This window comes from Pleurodeles waltl, chromosome 2_1, assembly GCF_031143425.1.
Source record: "Pleurodeles waltl isolate 20211129_DDA chromosome 2_1, aPleWal1.hap1.20221129, whole genome shotgun sequence".
Lineage (NCBI taxonomy): Eukaryota > Metazoa > Chordata > Amphibia > Caudata > Salamandridae > Pleurodeles > Pleurodeles waltl.
This window is the reverse complement of record NC_090438.1, coordinates 750370246-750385266: the sequence shown is the minus strand read 5'-3', so window position 1 is coordinate 750385266 and position 15021 is coordinate 750370246. Positions and strand designations below refer to the sequence as shown.

General features: G+C 42.3%; 1 protein-coding gene across 9 annotated transcripts in view; it reads left to right on the top strand.

Annotated features, from left to right (window-relative positions):
• PRP4K (pre-mRNA processing factor kinase PRP4K) overlaps window positions 1–15021 on the top strand; it is a 361290-nt gene that overhangs the window by 64256 nt on the left and 282013 nt on the right. For all 9 annotated transcript variants that reach the window (XR_011199946.1, XR_011199942.1, XR_011199948.1 and 6 more), the window contains exons 4-5: window positions 2676–2834; window positions 3968–4049. Coding sequence is in view for 1 of the 9 variants with exons in the window: in XM_069217572.1 (XP_069073673.1) it covers window positions 2676–2834; window positions 3968–4049 (241 nt within the window). In the remaining 8 variants the exon portion in view is untranslated. The remainder of the gene's footprint in view (window positions 1–2675; window positions 2835–3967; window positions 4050–15021) is intronic.

The following is a 15021-nucleotide window of genomic DNA, read 5'->3' as shown; positions in this document are numbered from 1 at the left end:
AAAGTTATTAATCATGCAACCAGTTGCTTTCTTATCAGTGAGTAGGTCGATCTTAATCATATCAGTGAGACAGAATTTCTTTATAAGCATCATGACAAATGTAGAAAGGGTCATGTACGCACACACCGAACTGAGGCGGTCTGTCATAGTTCAGAATATGGAATATGAAATGTGGGGCAAATGGAATGGCTGGAATTTGAGTTGGCACAGTGGAAAACAGAAACGTGATGGCTATGGATGTTACCTTTGGTGGTTGTGAAGTAAACATACATTTAACCAGCCACAGGAGTTTGCCCATGTCTCCAAAGAGCAGAAGCAGTACGCCTAGTAATCAGTGAGAATAAATGTGCTCCTGTATAACCTGTGGTACTTATGTTCAGTAATAAAATATGTGAATGCGTTTAAAATATGACATGCATTAATTTTGACTGCTACAAATGCTGTTGTGCAACTGTTCTGTACAGTTCTTGACTAATGTTGGCAAGTCAAAGGATTGAATCCAGGGATGTCGTATCAAAAACTCTTGTAGAGAGTCCTCTTTTCAAAGAATTCCTCAGCCTGTGCAGTCAGGCCCTTATATTTTAAAATTAAAAAGACTCTACTCTTCAAAAGAGAGCCAATGCAACTTATTGCGGATACAGTGCAGATAATCCTCCACCTTTCTGATGATAATGCAATTGCAGTGTGTTACAGTCAATGGAAGCACAAGATTGGACCTGGCATGTTAAAAAGTTGCAGAAACACTCTTCTCATATTTAGGTTGCAGCCAAACAAGAGTCCGACCCATTGATTCCATTTGGAGTGCCTTCAGAGTCATGTTGTCCGAGTCAGTGGTGACTAGGGATCTGGTTACTGTAGTCTGAGCAGGACGTAGTCTGGTGTTTTAATAAAAGAGTTGGATTCCCTTCTGATTTTTATTTGGTCTTCTAATGTGGATAGATCTTATTGTGGATCTGTAGCCTCTTTGAAGTCCCCTGTGGGTACTTCTATTTAGTGGTCCATATATCAGAATCCTTCTGGGACCTGGCTTTACGGTTAGTGATTATCTGCAACAGTAATGTGTGATATCTATAGAATATTAAGGCTAAATAGCTGGGTCAAAATCGTTCCCAAATCAGTATGATTTCTTGCTCAATGTGGAGTACCTTAAAGGTACATAGGTGGTCTGGGCTGTGCAGGCCTTTAAGCTGATTTGCAGCTCTGCGGTCATGGCAATTGCTGTCTTTAGTTTTATTTCCACATGGGCCGTGGGGTTACTGGAAAGTCTTAGTTCTGCAAGTCATCCTCCCTGCAGATTTTCCATTCAGCTGTGCCTCTTGCAAGGATTTCCTGAGATCAGAACATTTATTCTTGCAGGAGGAAATCCAGCTCCTATCTTTGCTGGTCAGATGAACGTTTTCAGCAGGTTATCGCAGGTCTTCTTCCAAAAGCTTTAGAAATGTAACCTGACAATGTGTTCTTATTGGAATGATGCACAAAGTACCCTGGATGTCCAAAATATGTACAGCTGCCTGGGCCCAGACGTCCAGCTTTGGTTCCCCTTAAAAGATAGCTTACAGAAACCACCAACTTATTCTCTCCTACACACTGAGTCGAATACACTGTTCTTTTCGTTACAGTGAAGTTACAAAAAAAATTCTACCTTCCGCACACATTGAAATCCAAGTGATCCCTTTTATGGGATACACAATGGATCTTTACCAAGTAGGGTCCATAGGCAGTACCTCACAGTAGGACAGGTACAAAGACTTGTTCCTCAGAACACTGCACCTTTACCAGTATCCTCATAGCCTGAATGGAGGCTGTGGCCATGGTCACTCCTGTTGGGTTTCTACAATGGGTGACCTTTCCATCAGCAGAGCTGAGCTTTGCTGACAAACCTCAGAGTAAAAACAGAGGGCACTTACCTGTGTAACTATATAGATTGTCGACTTGGAGGGTATGTATGTAACTAGAACGTACAACATCAAGAAACAGGAACACCACCTATGTTGATAGCACATGCTCAGTTCAGCGGACTCCAGCACCAAACATTCCCTTCACAAACCACACATTCCTAGACACACAGCACCATCTGTTTTTTATCCAAAATCTGAAATGCGCAGTGCACCTCAAGTGGATCAACATGGTTTTATAGCTGAATTGGGGAAATAAAATACATGGCTGTCCAAAAGCTTACTAAGGCATGGCAACCTGTTTCCCCAAGGCACACACAGGACCTTAGTTCGGTGGCTCTGTTTAATTTAACAGGATTATATAGCTCTGTTTTCTTTATCAGCACATTACTGTTTGAAATTCCATTGTCTACACTATATGACTAGTTACTTACCCAACTAGACATCACTTATCCTTATTGTAGCTTTGCAATTAATAAGTATGGCTCATTAGAATTATATATTTTTTCAAAGTCTATTTTTAGTCCAACTGTTGTAATTAGGTTTGTAGTTCATATTGTCAAAATGTACTTTAAATATATAGGGCCTGATTACAACTTAGGCGAAGGGAATTCATCTGTCCGAAATGTGACGGATATCCCGCCCGCCGAATTACAAGTCCACTATATCCTATGGAACTCGTAATACGGTGGGTGGGAAATCCGTCACATTTGGGGCAGAGTAATCCCCTGCGCGGAATTCTTAATTAGGCTCATAGTCCTTTTCTATCTTTGTCGCCAGGGACCGACTTCGGAGAAGTAGATCTCGGGCAAGGCGAAGGTCGAGGTCACGAGGTGGCCGTGGGCGTAGGCGCAGTAGCAGAGGAAGAGACAAAGAGGATAAATTCAAAGGAAGTCTTTCCGAAGGAATGAAGTTTGAGCAGGAATCTTCTGATGACAAGTAAGCGGAGTGTCTCTCCTATGTGTTCTCTGAAATGAGTGTCTGTTGCATGCAATTCTTCTGTGCAGCAATAGGACTTTGATAACATTGTCACATTGCTTTTAAGAATAAATACCAAAGGGCTTCTAAATGATCACTTGTGAAAAAATAATTGACACTCCTAATTCTGTGGATTTGATAGACCCGAAGTCTGTCACACCTCTGCAGTATTGTGGCCTATTTAGAGCTTGAAATAAACTATTTACTGTTGCATTGCTTTTTACCTCACCCATCGAAGCAGCAAGTCTAGATGTGGCATATTCTTTCCACTTGCCTTATCACATAAAGTATAGGGTATTTCCCTTTCTTTATTCAAATGAACTGTTTTATATATGTGGTTTCTCTCATTGTGACAAAAGTACACATTTTGCTGTTCGTGTCTCTTGAGAAAGTGCACAGTGATAAATTGCAAACGTGTTCTACTGAGAGGTTAGCAGTACCTCTTATTTCATATTAGAATAAGAGAATACCTACACAGTTTAGACATGTACCCATCTCCATCCATGCCCATTGTCTTTAACTTGGTGTGCGAGAGATTAATATGAATTAGATTTATTGAATATAGTAGTAATGCAGTTTTTCCCATGACCTTTTTATTCTTGGTTCCTAAAAATCTGCAGTATTATGCATTCTGGAAATGTGTTGACATACTGATCTTTCTAAAATTGCATTTAAATTAGATTTATATTGTACTCTGGACTTATTTCATGTATGGATTTTTTTTGGTTATGGCTGAAGTGAGCAATGTTCTGTTAAAAAGAGTAATTTTTGTACATTTCCTCAACGAGGTGGCACATTTAGTATTCTGAAGGGTCTGTGCATTGTTAACATGATCAAAATAAGTTGTCCCAGTGGTCTACTGACTGCAAGGATCCAGAAGGTTAAATAAATATTTTAACTGCACAAGTGGAAGCTTGTGCATGTTGCCTGACCAAACTGAGAATACTAGCCTTTCATTCTAGTTTAGCTTTTTTTCCATGAAATGTTATTTGGTGCATCTGCATTTTAGCCAGAACAGTTGTCTTAAATTAACAGTGAAAGTTTTCTATTGGTTTCTCTTGAACGTATAAAACCATTTTCGTATTTTCTGGTAGTCTTGAAGACTTCGATGTGGAGGAAGAAGATGAGGAAGCTGTAATAGAGCAAAGAAGACTGCAGCGGCAGGCAATTGTTCAAGTATGTAATTTTCTGAATACATTTTAATTGGTTTGAAATTCTGTAAATTAATTTAGATATATAGGTTACAGTGTTAGACATTGTGCGTATCCATATTGTAATCAATGAAAAATCTGAATGTCATGTCATTATGTTTATTCATTAATTACTGACAGCATACTGACAAGAAATACCATGCCCAGATCAGACCAGACAGTACATATGAATAAGAGCATTTGTCTGCAGAAGTGCCTAGGAAAGGTGGATGAGGACTATTAGTGACGTTATATATCTGAACATACTAACCGAATGTGCATCAGTATTATTTATAGAGGTATCAAAAGATAGATCAGTGTGGCGCTGTTGCATGTAATACTGGCGTAGGGTTGATCTGGTGCTGTGGTTCTCATTGATAGATGTGGTTCTCGAGGGCCCTTTTAAAGTGGTGGTTTGGTGGGTGGAGATTTAACAGACAATAAACTTTCAGTTCAGTGCGATGATGCTTCCCTTCCGTTGGATCTTTCCTAGTTTTGCATGCTTCAACTAGTCCCCACTATCAGGCTGGAGTCCTCAATAGAAACAATAAAATATAATTTTTAATGTATAGTATTTTCATTTTGGAGAATGTGTTTAAAAAAACATGGCTATATCATGTACCACTTTCCACTGTTTTCTGTAAATAATTGTAATGGGAATGGAATGTAATGGAATATATTTGGATGACTCATTGAAACTTTAATATACAATTTCTTTTTTTTTTAAATGCTATTTTGCTCTCATGTGATAGAGTTCTTGAAGTTGGAATCCCGAAAACATTCCTTGTCATATTCCAGACTCTGAACTTTCCCAGAATGTACAAGTGTCACTTGGGCAGTTCATTTTTCAGCTCATCCGAGCAAGGGTTTCTGAACACAACTCTGTCTGGTTGAGGTTCAGAAGTTTTGATGGGGTTTTTGGGCATTATTTGACACCTTTCTAGGTTTTCACGAAGACAGATGCTTTATTTGTCTTCTTTTTCAAGGCTGGATGTTTTCTTAAATGCCTTTTTCCATTTTATTCACCATGTTAGTCTATCTTTATTTTACTTACCTATTTATATTGTGTGTTTCGACCTGTTGGAACTGTTAGCTCATTGGCTAGTTACATGCTCCCTCCCAAAAGCTTGTAACCGGAATAGAAGAGGCGCCCCTGGCACCCAGACCTCAGATTACTGCTGGACCCAAAGAAGAGAGAAGTACTGTACATGCTGAGTCACTGGGCTGCACAAAAGGAGGCTGCACCAAGGCGAACTGTACATGCTGCACACTCAGACATGCAGAGAGGACACCAGGCCTGCTGCCCTGGACGTGGAGAGAGACCTCCAGGGCTGAACCAACTCCCACTTGCCAAGGACCCATAGTGTCTCCGAAGATTAGTTGGTCTTGTCATCTGTTAAGCTACAGGTCCACAAAAGGGTATGTCCAGCTGTTCGCTGCTGGACTTACCATGTCATCACTTATTCATGCTGGGAGATTGCGTCCTGACCTGTAGCTAGAGGATAGGATGGACTCTTCCCCCCCCCCCCCCCCCCAAATGCAGAAGCTGAAGGAAACTGAGAAACTTCCAGGAATCCACTGTTAAATTAAAGCTTGGTGACAATACCAACCGGTTCCATACTGGACCCCACTGGAGCATTGTGGGAGACCAAGAATTGAGGCCAGAGGTGACCACCAACCTTCCTGACCAAAGGATTGTCCCCCATAGAACTAATTATAATCCAGCAGCATCCTTCACAGCAACCACATTTGCAACATCCCGTATCCCTTGCATCGAGATCTCTTCCACTGACTTCTGTGGTGGTCTGAAGGAAGGACTGATACTGCCTAGAGACTGTTCAATAGAACAGGTAACTGTCCCTCTGGTCTTTTGAGTCAACTGACAGGATTCCTATCGGATTTTCCATTCAAAGTACTTTCTTCGAGCATTTCCAGCTTTTATGCTTGTGACTTACCCTAAACTACTATCGCAATAGATTACAAGCAGGCTGGACTACAGCAACACATTCCCTGTGCCGTAATCTACAAACAACGCTTACACAGACTCGGACCATTCAGAACGTAGCTGTAAGACTTATACTCAACCATCCATTCGAAAGCTGTGCTGGCTCCACATTCACAAGCGCAGCCAATTCAAACTTCTCACGCACACATACAAAGCCCTACACAATACAGGACCAGAGTATATGAACAGCTGCATACACTTTCACCAACTCACCAGACACCTACTCTCCACCTCCCTCTCACTCTCACTTGTACACATTCCCACATCTACAAAAGCAAAACGGAAGGTCGCTCATTCTCCTATATCACACCCAAGACATGGAAAGACCTCTCTTTTCACTTCTTGAGTTCCACATGAAGCTGAAGACCTGACTCTTCATATCAGCACCTTGGGACTACACACTGCCTAAGATCATGGATATCCTCTCAAGTTATTAGTGTACTATACAAATCAATATGACATAACAATTTATTGCATTTTTTTTTTAAATACAGTGGTTAATGTTTTATTTGAAAATGCATATTTCAGGTTCCCCTTAATGGATTTTTATCGCTCTGGTGTCTATTTAAAGGTAAACATACAATCTATTTTTATGAATTGGTGTTAGATTTTTATTGTGCTTTTTTCTTAACTTATATTAAGGAGTACCTCCTTAATGCTTTGCACTTGTTCCTTTGTCTAAACCTGACTGCTCTGTGCTACAACTACTCAGTACTGACCTAAGGGTTTTCAAACAAACATAGCTGGACCTGACAAACATTGTGATGTTATTACTTGGTGAGGCCTCTCAACTATAATATGTAAATATCCACTTTCCTACAAGGATCAACACCTTTTATGTTTGTCTTCCAGACTCTCAGCCAATTTTGCATTGTAGTGTATGTTGAGATGTTATTTAGGAGGCTAAAGAATACATGTTTTTGCAGCGTGAATCTTTTCTGCATTCACATGCTGAACATAATTCTGCCATCCAGTGGTTGGGTCTGGAATTCTCCAATATAGTAGTAGTACTTTTTTTTCTGTTGTTGTTTTTCGTCGACAAGTCCCACCATTTGCTGTCCTATTCAGCCTTCTCTGAAATCATACATCTTCCCCTGGAAGCTCCCACTCGTGGTCGCCGTCTTCAGAATCTTATTTTCCGCCGTTAGGTCAGGAAGCATAGCTGAAGGCTCTCCAAACTATGACGAAAAGAAGTTGTGGATGAAGTTCATCAAGAAAGACACCAAAGAAGTTCACCGACAAGGTACTGGAGAAGACTAAATCGATCACATACGTCAAGACCATATCAGAGAATGCCCAGAAGGGAAGGCCTCCTGTCCTGCCTAATATGGAGAACACACTGTTCCAATTCTGCCCGAAGTGGCAACACAAATTTTCACAGAGAGACAGCCATCAGGTGTGTCTCCTTTGCCTCCCAATCGACCTCAAAAGGACAAGTGCGACACTTGGGCAGGCTTTAAGCTGAAGACCTTGAGGACAAGAGACAGACAGAGGCAGGCCCACTACACCACGCAGAGCCAAAAGTGAACTCCGTTGCTTAAAAACCTGCGGCCGTCAAGTGACTCAAGGGGCAGAAGAAGGAGGCTTGGCCGTCGAGATGCGAATCGTAATCTTCGAGAGGGAACATTGGAAGTCGAAAGAGAAGACCTCAGGTAACCCCCAAAAAAACATACAGGGGAGAGACTAAGACCTCAGGGTCTAGGACACTGAAAGCTGCCTTGGAGCAGAAAAATCACTGACCAAAGGCAAGCAAAGACACAAAGAACACCTGTTCCCCTCCTCCCCCACACACACACACCCATTCCCCCGTCCCCCAGGTCCCACACCAAGGATACTGGTGGCGGTTGACCACACGAAAAGACGTTGTCATCAAAAGATGATTGGAGTTGAGACGTTTCAACGTCGAAAGAGGTTAAATAATCACAATCCTGCTTCCTATTGGAAACTCTCCTGTCTTCTCAAATCAAGAACTAGTATTTGCCAATGTTACCCAGCAGTCTAGATCGAGGGAGAGAAGACTTCAAGAAACCTGCAACGTGTAGAACAGTCATACTGAGGGCAGAGAAAAAAATACAATCACTATACATTAAGGGAACCGTGCCAGCTGACTCCATTATCACAGCTACAGCTAGAAAAAGGGCAACATCAGGACCACCACTGGACAATGAGAGCAAAAACAGAGATTCCGGGGGCAGAACGTTGGAGAGAGGGGTGACTACACAGTGGAGATTAGCCAACTCTATCTTCTCAATAAATATGCATACCAACACTAGTACGAGATGGCAGAGCTGATAAAGCACTTGCCCAAACAGTACAGCAAGAGAGCAGGTTCTCTGGTAGAGGAGGGGATAAATATTGTAAATGCATGTCTCAAGTTGGCACTAGATGCGGCTGACACAGCAAGTCGCCAGATGATGGCGGGAACAACTCTACAACTCCATGCTTCATTGAGAGTGTCTGGTTTCAAGCAAAAACTTCCAGTAAACATTATTAATGTGCAATTCAGTGGGAAACAACTGTTAGGTAGTACAGTTTATGAAACCTTTCAGCAACTGAAAAAAAACAGTAAAACTGCAAAATCCATGGGATCGATGCAATTCCGGGGGATCCTACAGTGAGGAACACCACTGCTCAGAAAAAAAAAACAGAAAGAGAAGGTTTCCCTGTTACAGTATCACAGCCGTTGTTTCAAAGCAGAAACCAAGCCCAGGCACCTTCACAGCAGTGGCAGTAGCAGACGCAGAGACGCCAGCCCCTTCAGGGACATGCACAGGGAAGAACACAGCCTCACGGAGGAGAAGCAGCCCCCTTTGGGAAGTGACTTAGCAAGTCATGAAAACCTCTTTGCATAACACCAATGAGTGGCAGAATAAAAAACTTCCTTCAGCAGTGAAGAAGGATAACATAAGACAATTGTATTTTAAGCATTATAAAATGTGGATATTGCATAGAACTGATAAAAAACACCACCACTAAGGGGGCCACTCAACATCCGGAAACATCACGCCTAGTCAAAGAAGTAGAGTTGCTGGAAAAGAGAGCAATAGAAAGGGTCCCCAAAAAGAGATCAGTTAAGGAAATTACGCAAAATATTTCCAAACCTCAAAACCAGACGGAACTCTATGTCCTATAATAGATCTACGGTTCATAAACAAGTTCATAAACAAACACAATTCAAAATGACAACTCTGCAGGAAGTCATTCTGCAGCTACCAGTAGATTACAACGTCCCAAAGAATCAAAAACACAAGAGATACTTGCATTTCGTGGTGAACAAAACACACTACAAATTCAAAGTGCTGGCCTTTGGCATAAAATCTGCAACAAGAGTGTTTACAAAATGCCTAGCAGCAATACCAGCACATTTGCGAAGACGAGGGATGCTTGTTTATCCTTACCTAGAGGACTGGCTAGTAAGAGCAAACTCGTTCAACAATACAAAACAGATATACAAGAGGTGTTAACAACACTTTTCAAACTAGGGTAGTCAACAAATACTGAAAAATCCTAAACAAACCCAGACTAGGAAAAGAGCTTTCTAGGGACAATAATCAACTCAATAGAAGCAAAGGCATATCTCTGTGAAAAGACGTTTGCGTCCATTCATCAAGAAACTCACCTGTACCAGAAGGGGCAGTCTCTGACAGTGAGTACTCTGGGGAAGATTATGGGGAAAGTGGCCTCATGCATCCTTCTCATTCCATATGCAAGGCTATATATGAGACTAATTCAGGAATGGCTACAATAACCAATGGTCACAAGCTACAGGGAGTTGGGAGGATCTAGTGGTTGTCACGCAGAAAATACAGGAGGATATGTTGGGGTGGAACAGATCGCATTTAACACAGGAAGCCCTTTTACACAACCAACTCCAACAATAATAACCATTACTACAGGTGGCTCTCATATGGGTTGGGGAGCACGTATGGGCTCACTCAAGGTCAGGGATGTATGGTGGAATAAGAAACAGTCCCAACATATCAGTGTTCTGGAACTGCAGACTGTGTTCCTAACCTTAAAAGCCTTTCAGAAAGAGTTTTGGGGGGAACTCTATAATCCAAACAGACAATACTACAGCAGTGTTTTACATCCACAATATGGCGCAAATCAATCCTTTGTTCTATCAAGGCTAGCGCAGGAGATCTGGAGGTGGGCACATCAGGGAAAATGTACCTAACAGCAGTTCATCTTTAAGGAATACACAATGTCCAAGCTGACAAGTTCAGTAGGCAAGCATTATCTTCCCACGAATGAAAACTCAATCAAGCAGTACTCAAACCTATATTCAGACAATGGGAAACAAAAGAATTAGATCTAGTCACAATACAAAATGCCAGGACCTTCGGTCCAGACCTCCACACCACCAGTCCCTGGGGAATGCTCTGGTGATAAACTGGTCAGGGAGATTTGCTTATCTCGATATCACTGTTACACAGATGCAAATGAGACAAGATGATGCTAATACTTGTTGCCCTCTTTGAGCAAGACAAATGTTCTACTCAAAACTAATACAAATGGTACAGATCATCATAACTAATTCAAATGGTGCAGAACAACATCCAGAAATTACTTAGCCAACACGAGCAGCTGTCAATACAAAGGGGAGCGGTGCTCCATCCAGTAACAGTCTTTCAGTTTGGCAGCATTGCTCCTGAAGACTTAGAGTATGGGTATTTAGGCTTGGGGGAAAAATAATGGGTGTTCTAAGAGAAGCAAGAAGGCCAACAACAAGAAAATGTTATAGGAAAGTCACTATTTTTGGCATGGTTACCCCCACTTTTTGCCTATTTATCAGTATGTTTCACTGGGATCCTGCTAACCAGGACCCCAGTAATTGTGCTCTGTCCTCTAAATTTGGTTGCTTTGGTACACTTTACACCCCACAATTGGCATACTGGTGTACCCCTGAAAGTCCTTAGTATATGGTACTGTGAGGTTTCTTTCATGTGAGATAAGTTGCTGTGTGACTGCTGTGGAATTGCAAGTGCTTTACACTCCTCCTAGATAAGTTTTGGCTGCTCGCCACAGCTACCTCTAGAGAATCTTGACTTCCTAGACAGTGTCTCACTAACTAATAGGGGTTGCCTGGACCTGGTATGAGGTGCAAATACCATGGATGTCACCACACACCAGGCCAGCTTCCTACAAATGTCACATAACAAAATGGGAAAGATACTCAATGTGGTGCCAAAGAATGGACCCATTACAGGCAAATACAAAGGACACAACAGTCCTCAAATACCTTATGCATCTACTAGACTGCAAACTAGCTTATGCATTGTTAAACGTACATCTAGCAGCGACTGTGGCAAACACAAGAGGGCATTTAGGAAGAAGTTTCTTCAGAACAACAGCCATAAAACGTTTTCTAGAGGGGAGCATAGAGAATAGCACCACCCAAACGGGTGTCAGCACCCACTTGGAGCCAGAATCTAGTACTGGCACAACTAAGCCTATACACAAAGCTTTATTAACAAGCATTTGCAATGTAACGGGTCTTGCATTTGCTCGAGTTAGAGCTATTGGCGTTGTGGACTTTTCTTGCCACATAAATTGAAAATGAAAAGTAGAACAGTTTCACATAAGTGAGACGATTCACAGTGCCACCACCACCATGAACATCAGCGTGAAGAGACACACAAAAGGTAAAAGAAGTTTGCTGACAGTCAAACCTATAGGCAAAAGTGCAATTAGCCAAGTAACAGGGGCGATGGCCAAGGCAGTAACAAAACCTCCCCAAGGATGGACAAACGTAAGCCACTTACCAGTGTCCTCAAATGATTCATGAAGGGCAAGCCCACTAACGAGTGGTAGTGATGGGCATGATGTGGGTGTTGTTAAAAGCCCAGATACATCCCAACATGTCCGGAAAGCAGCGCTTGAGCGCAGCCATACATGACCTAGGAATGCTCATAGTGGAAACAGCCTTTCTGGTGGCAATGACATCACTCCGCAGAGTGAGTTGAACTACAGGTGCTTACAATCCAAGAACCATGCCTAGAAGTCCACAAGACAGAATAGTAATGAGGACAGATCCTCAGTTCTTAGCCAAAGTAATTTCACAATATCATATAAATCAAACGATTCAAATTCCAAGTTTTTTCCAAGAACCCAAAAAATCAAGCTGAAAAAGCATTCGACCCACTAGACGCACGAAGAGCACTCATGTACTACATGGAAAGAACAAAGACAAGTAGAAAAACAAGCATTTGCAATGCAATGGGTCTCATGTTTGCTCAAGTTAGAGCTATTAGCGTTGTAAATTCTTAACTGGACTTTTCTTGCCACATAAATAAAAAAATGAAAAGTAAAACAGTTGACATAAGCAAGCCAATTCAAAGCACCATGAGCGTGAGCGCGAAAGAGAGCTAGAAAAGGAAAAAGAAGTTCTCTTGCAGTCAAACAGAACGGCAAACTTAAAATTATCCATATAACATGGTCAATAGCCAAAGTGGTAACAAAACTAACTGCCCCAAGGAGGGACAAATGTAAAGCATTCACCAATGATAACAAAGGATTTTTGGAAGGGAAGCCCATCAGCGAGTGATAGTGATGGGCGTGCGGTTGGTGTGGTGAAAGCCCACAGATAAATTACAACACGTCAGAGCGCTTGGGCGCTCAATCTAAAAATAGTGAAAGATTGAACACTTGAAGAAGAGAAAAGAGATGAGTGAAACAAAGAAATAAATAACCATGTTTTTGCGAGTTTGAAAGAGGAGGTAGGAAGAGGGAAATAAAAAAGATAGAGGAGTAGAAATAAACAGTTGAAAGAGAGAGAAAAACTGTTAACCTGTGGATTTTAAGAGCTGGAAAGAAAAAAGTGGGTGGAGAAAGAAAACATTGAGAGTAAAGGAAAGAGAGGAGTGAGATAGGTGAAACAGACCCTCCAAAATAAATATGGCAGCGAAAAATAGATTTAATTGGCTCCCCACACCCCCAAACAGAAGTCAGTGTGGAACAGCAAGGGGCACTGCAGAACAGCAGGAGGTGCATTAGCAGAGTTGTAGGTGAACCCCAATACAGCAGTATTTGGGAGCTTCAGATCAGGATTGGGAGGTAAAGACAGAGCTTTGTCCCAGCCTAGTCCTGGAATAACAGAAAGGCAATGGATGAGAAATGAGAAATGGAGCTCTGTGTAATGACTGGTATTGGAATAATGGGGTGCTGCAAGTTAGTTGAGGTGCACTTGCAGAGTTGAATGTGGGCTGCAGTACTGGCACACAAGGTCAGAAGTGAGGTATGTCAATGGAGCTATGTGTGGCACCTAGTATGGGAGTGCCAATGTTGCTGAGTGTGAGCCTGGTGGTGCTCTGGTGAAGCTGCGAGTGGGGCCCAGTATCGCAGTGGCATTGCCTCTGAACCACAGAAGTGAGGAGTCCTGAAGGGCTTGTGTGTGAGCCTTAGAACTGAGAAGAAATGTCCACTGAATGTTAAAATTGACGGATGCTGGCGGCGCTGTGGTGGTTCTCATTAACAGTAGTGTTGGATGTTAGACTTGAGGTGCACAGGCTGAGCTGTGTTTTGTTCTTTTGGGTCCAGTATTGGCTTGGCAGTGGGACTGAATATTAGAATTGAGCTGCTGTAATGGAACTACATGTGAGCGGGGTCCCAGTATAGGAAAGGAAGTGACCTCGCCGAAGTAGAACTGAGGTGCACTGATGAAGCTGCGCCTGAAGTCCTGGTACTGGAACAGCAGTGTGTACTGACTGTAAGAACTGAGGTGTTCTGGCAGACAGCGTGTGGGGTTCTGGCACTGCTGAATGGCTTGGAGTGTGTGAGCTGAGATGCACTGATGGAGCTGCGCTGAGGTCCCAATACTGGAAAAGCAGTGTGTACTGACTGCTAGAACTGAGGTGCGCTGGCAGACCGCATGTGTGGGGTTGCACCGGCACGCCTGAGGGGACTGTAGTGTGTGAATTGAGGTGCACTGATGGAGCTGTTCCTGAGGTCCCAGTACTGGAGCAGCAGAGTGTGCTGACTGCAAGAACTGAGGTGATCTGGCAGACACCGCGTTCAGGGTTCCTGGCACTGGCCCTGTCAGCACACAGGCAGACACACTTGGTAAAGAAAATCCAAGCCAAGGAAGGGTGGAAGCCAGGCAGCTGAGAGAGGATACAGAGAGCCCACAAAGACCAAATGTGACCAAGATAACAGACTGATTTATAGCCTTGTTTTCAGCTAAGCTCAGAGGAAGAATGCTCAGCAAATGAAAAGGGATGGTTCCCTGGACAGGAGCATAAACAGAAACATTTAAAAAAAACAAAAAAGCCCCCGAAAGACCAGGTAAACAGGACAAAGAGTAATTATACAGTAGTTGGTCCCTGCTCCAATACAGAAGAAGGAGGGACAAAGAGGCATGACTGACCACTAGCAAGTAAGGATTTTTAAATGATACTGAAACTAACAAATTAAATAGCTGGAATCCCACAGAAGATATATACTTAAAAGTATACAAGCGGTCGTAAGCATACGCTCAGCCTAATAAAACAATTATTTGTTTCTTTTGTGACAGCATTCTGGGTATCCCAGTGACTAAGGGTACAATTGCTAAATTAATCTCACAAACCATTCAAGTATATCATGCAAGTGCAGGAATACAGTTAAATTCTAACCTAGGAGTGCACTTTACTCCGAAAAAACGAGTTACCATTGCCTTTCTTGCAAATATACGCTTATGGGACATTTACATGGCAACTACTTGGTCATTGGTCCACAGATTTGCTAGACATTATTACATAGATATCCAAATGAACATGGGAGCTCAAGTGGGACAAAAAGTGCTCAGGTGTCAATCTTCTTCATCCCATCCACCACAAGATTAAGAAACCACTACAAAATCAATGCACAGCATGTGAATCCAGAAGAGATTCATGCTGGAAAATAAAATGATTTCTTACCTGTAGGAGTAGTTTATAGCTTGAAGAATTTTCTGGAATCTCAAGCGGCCCACCGT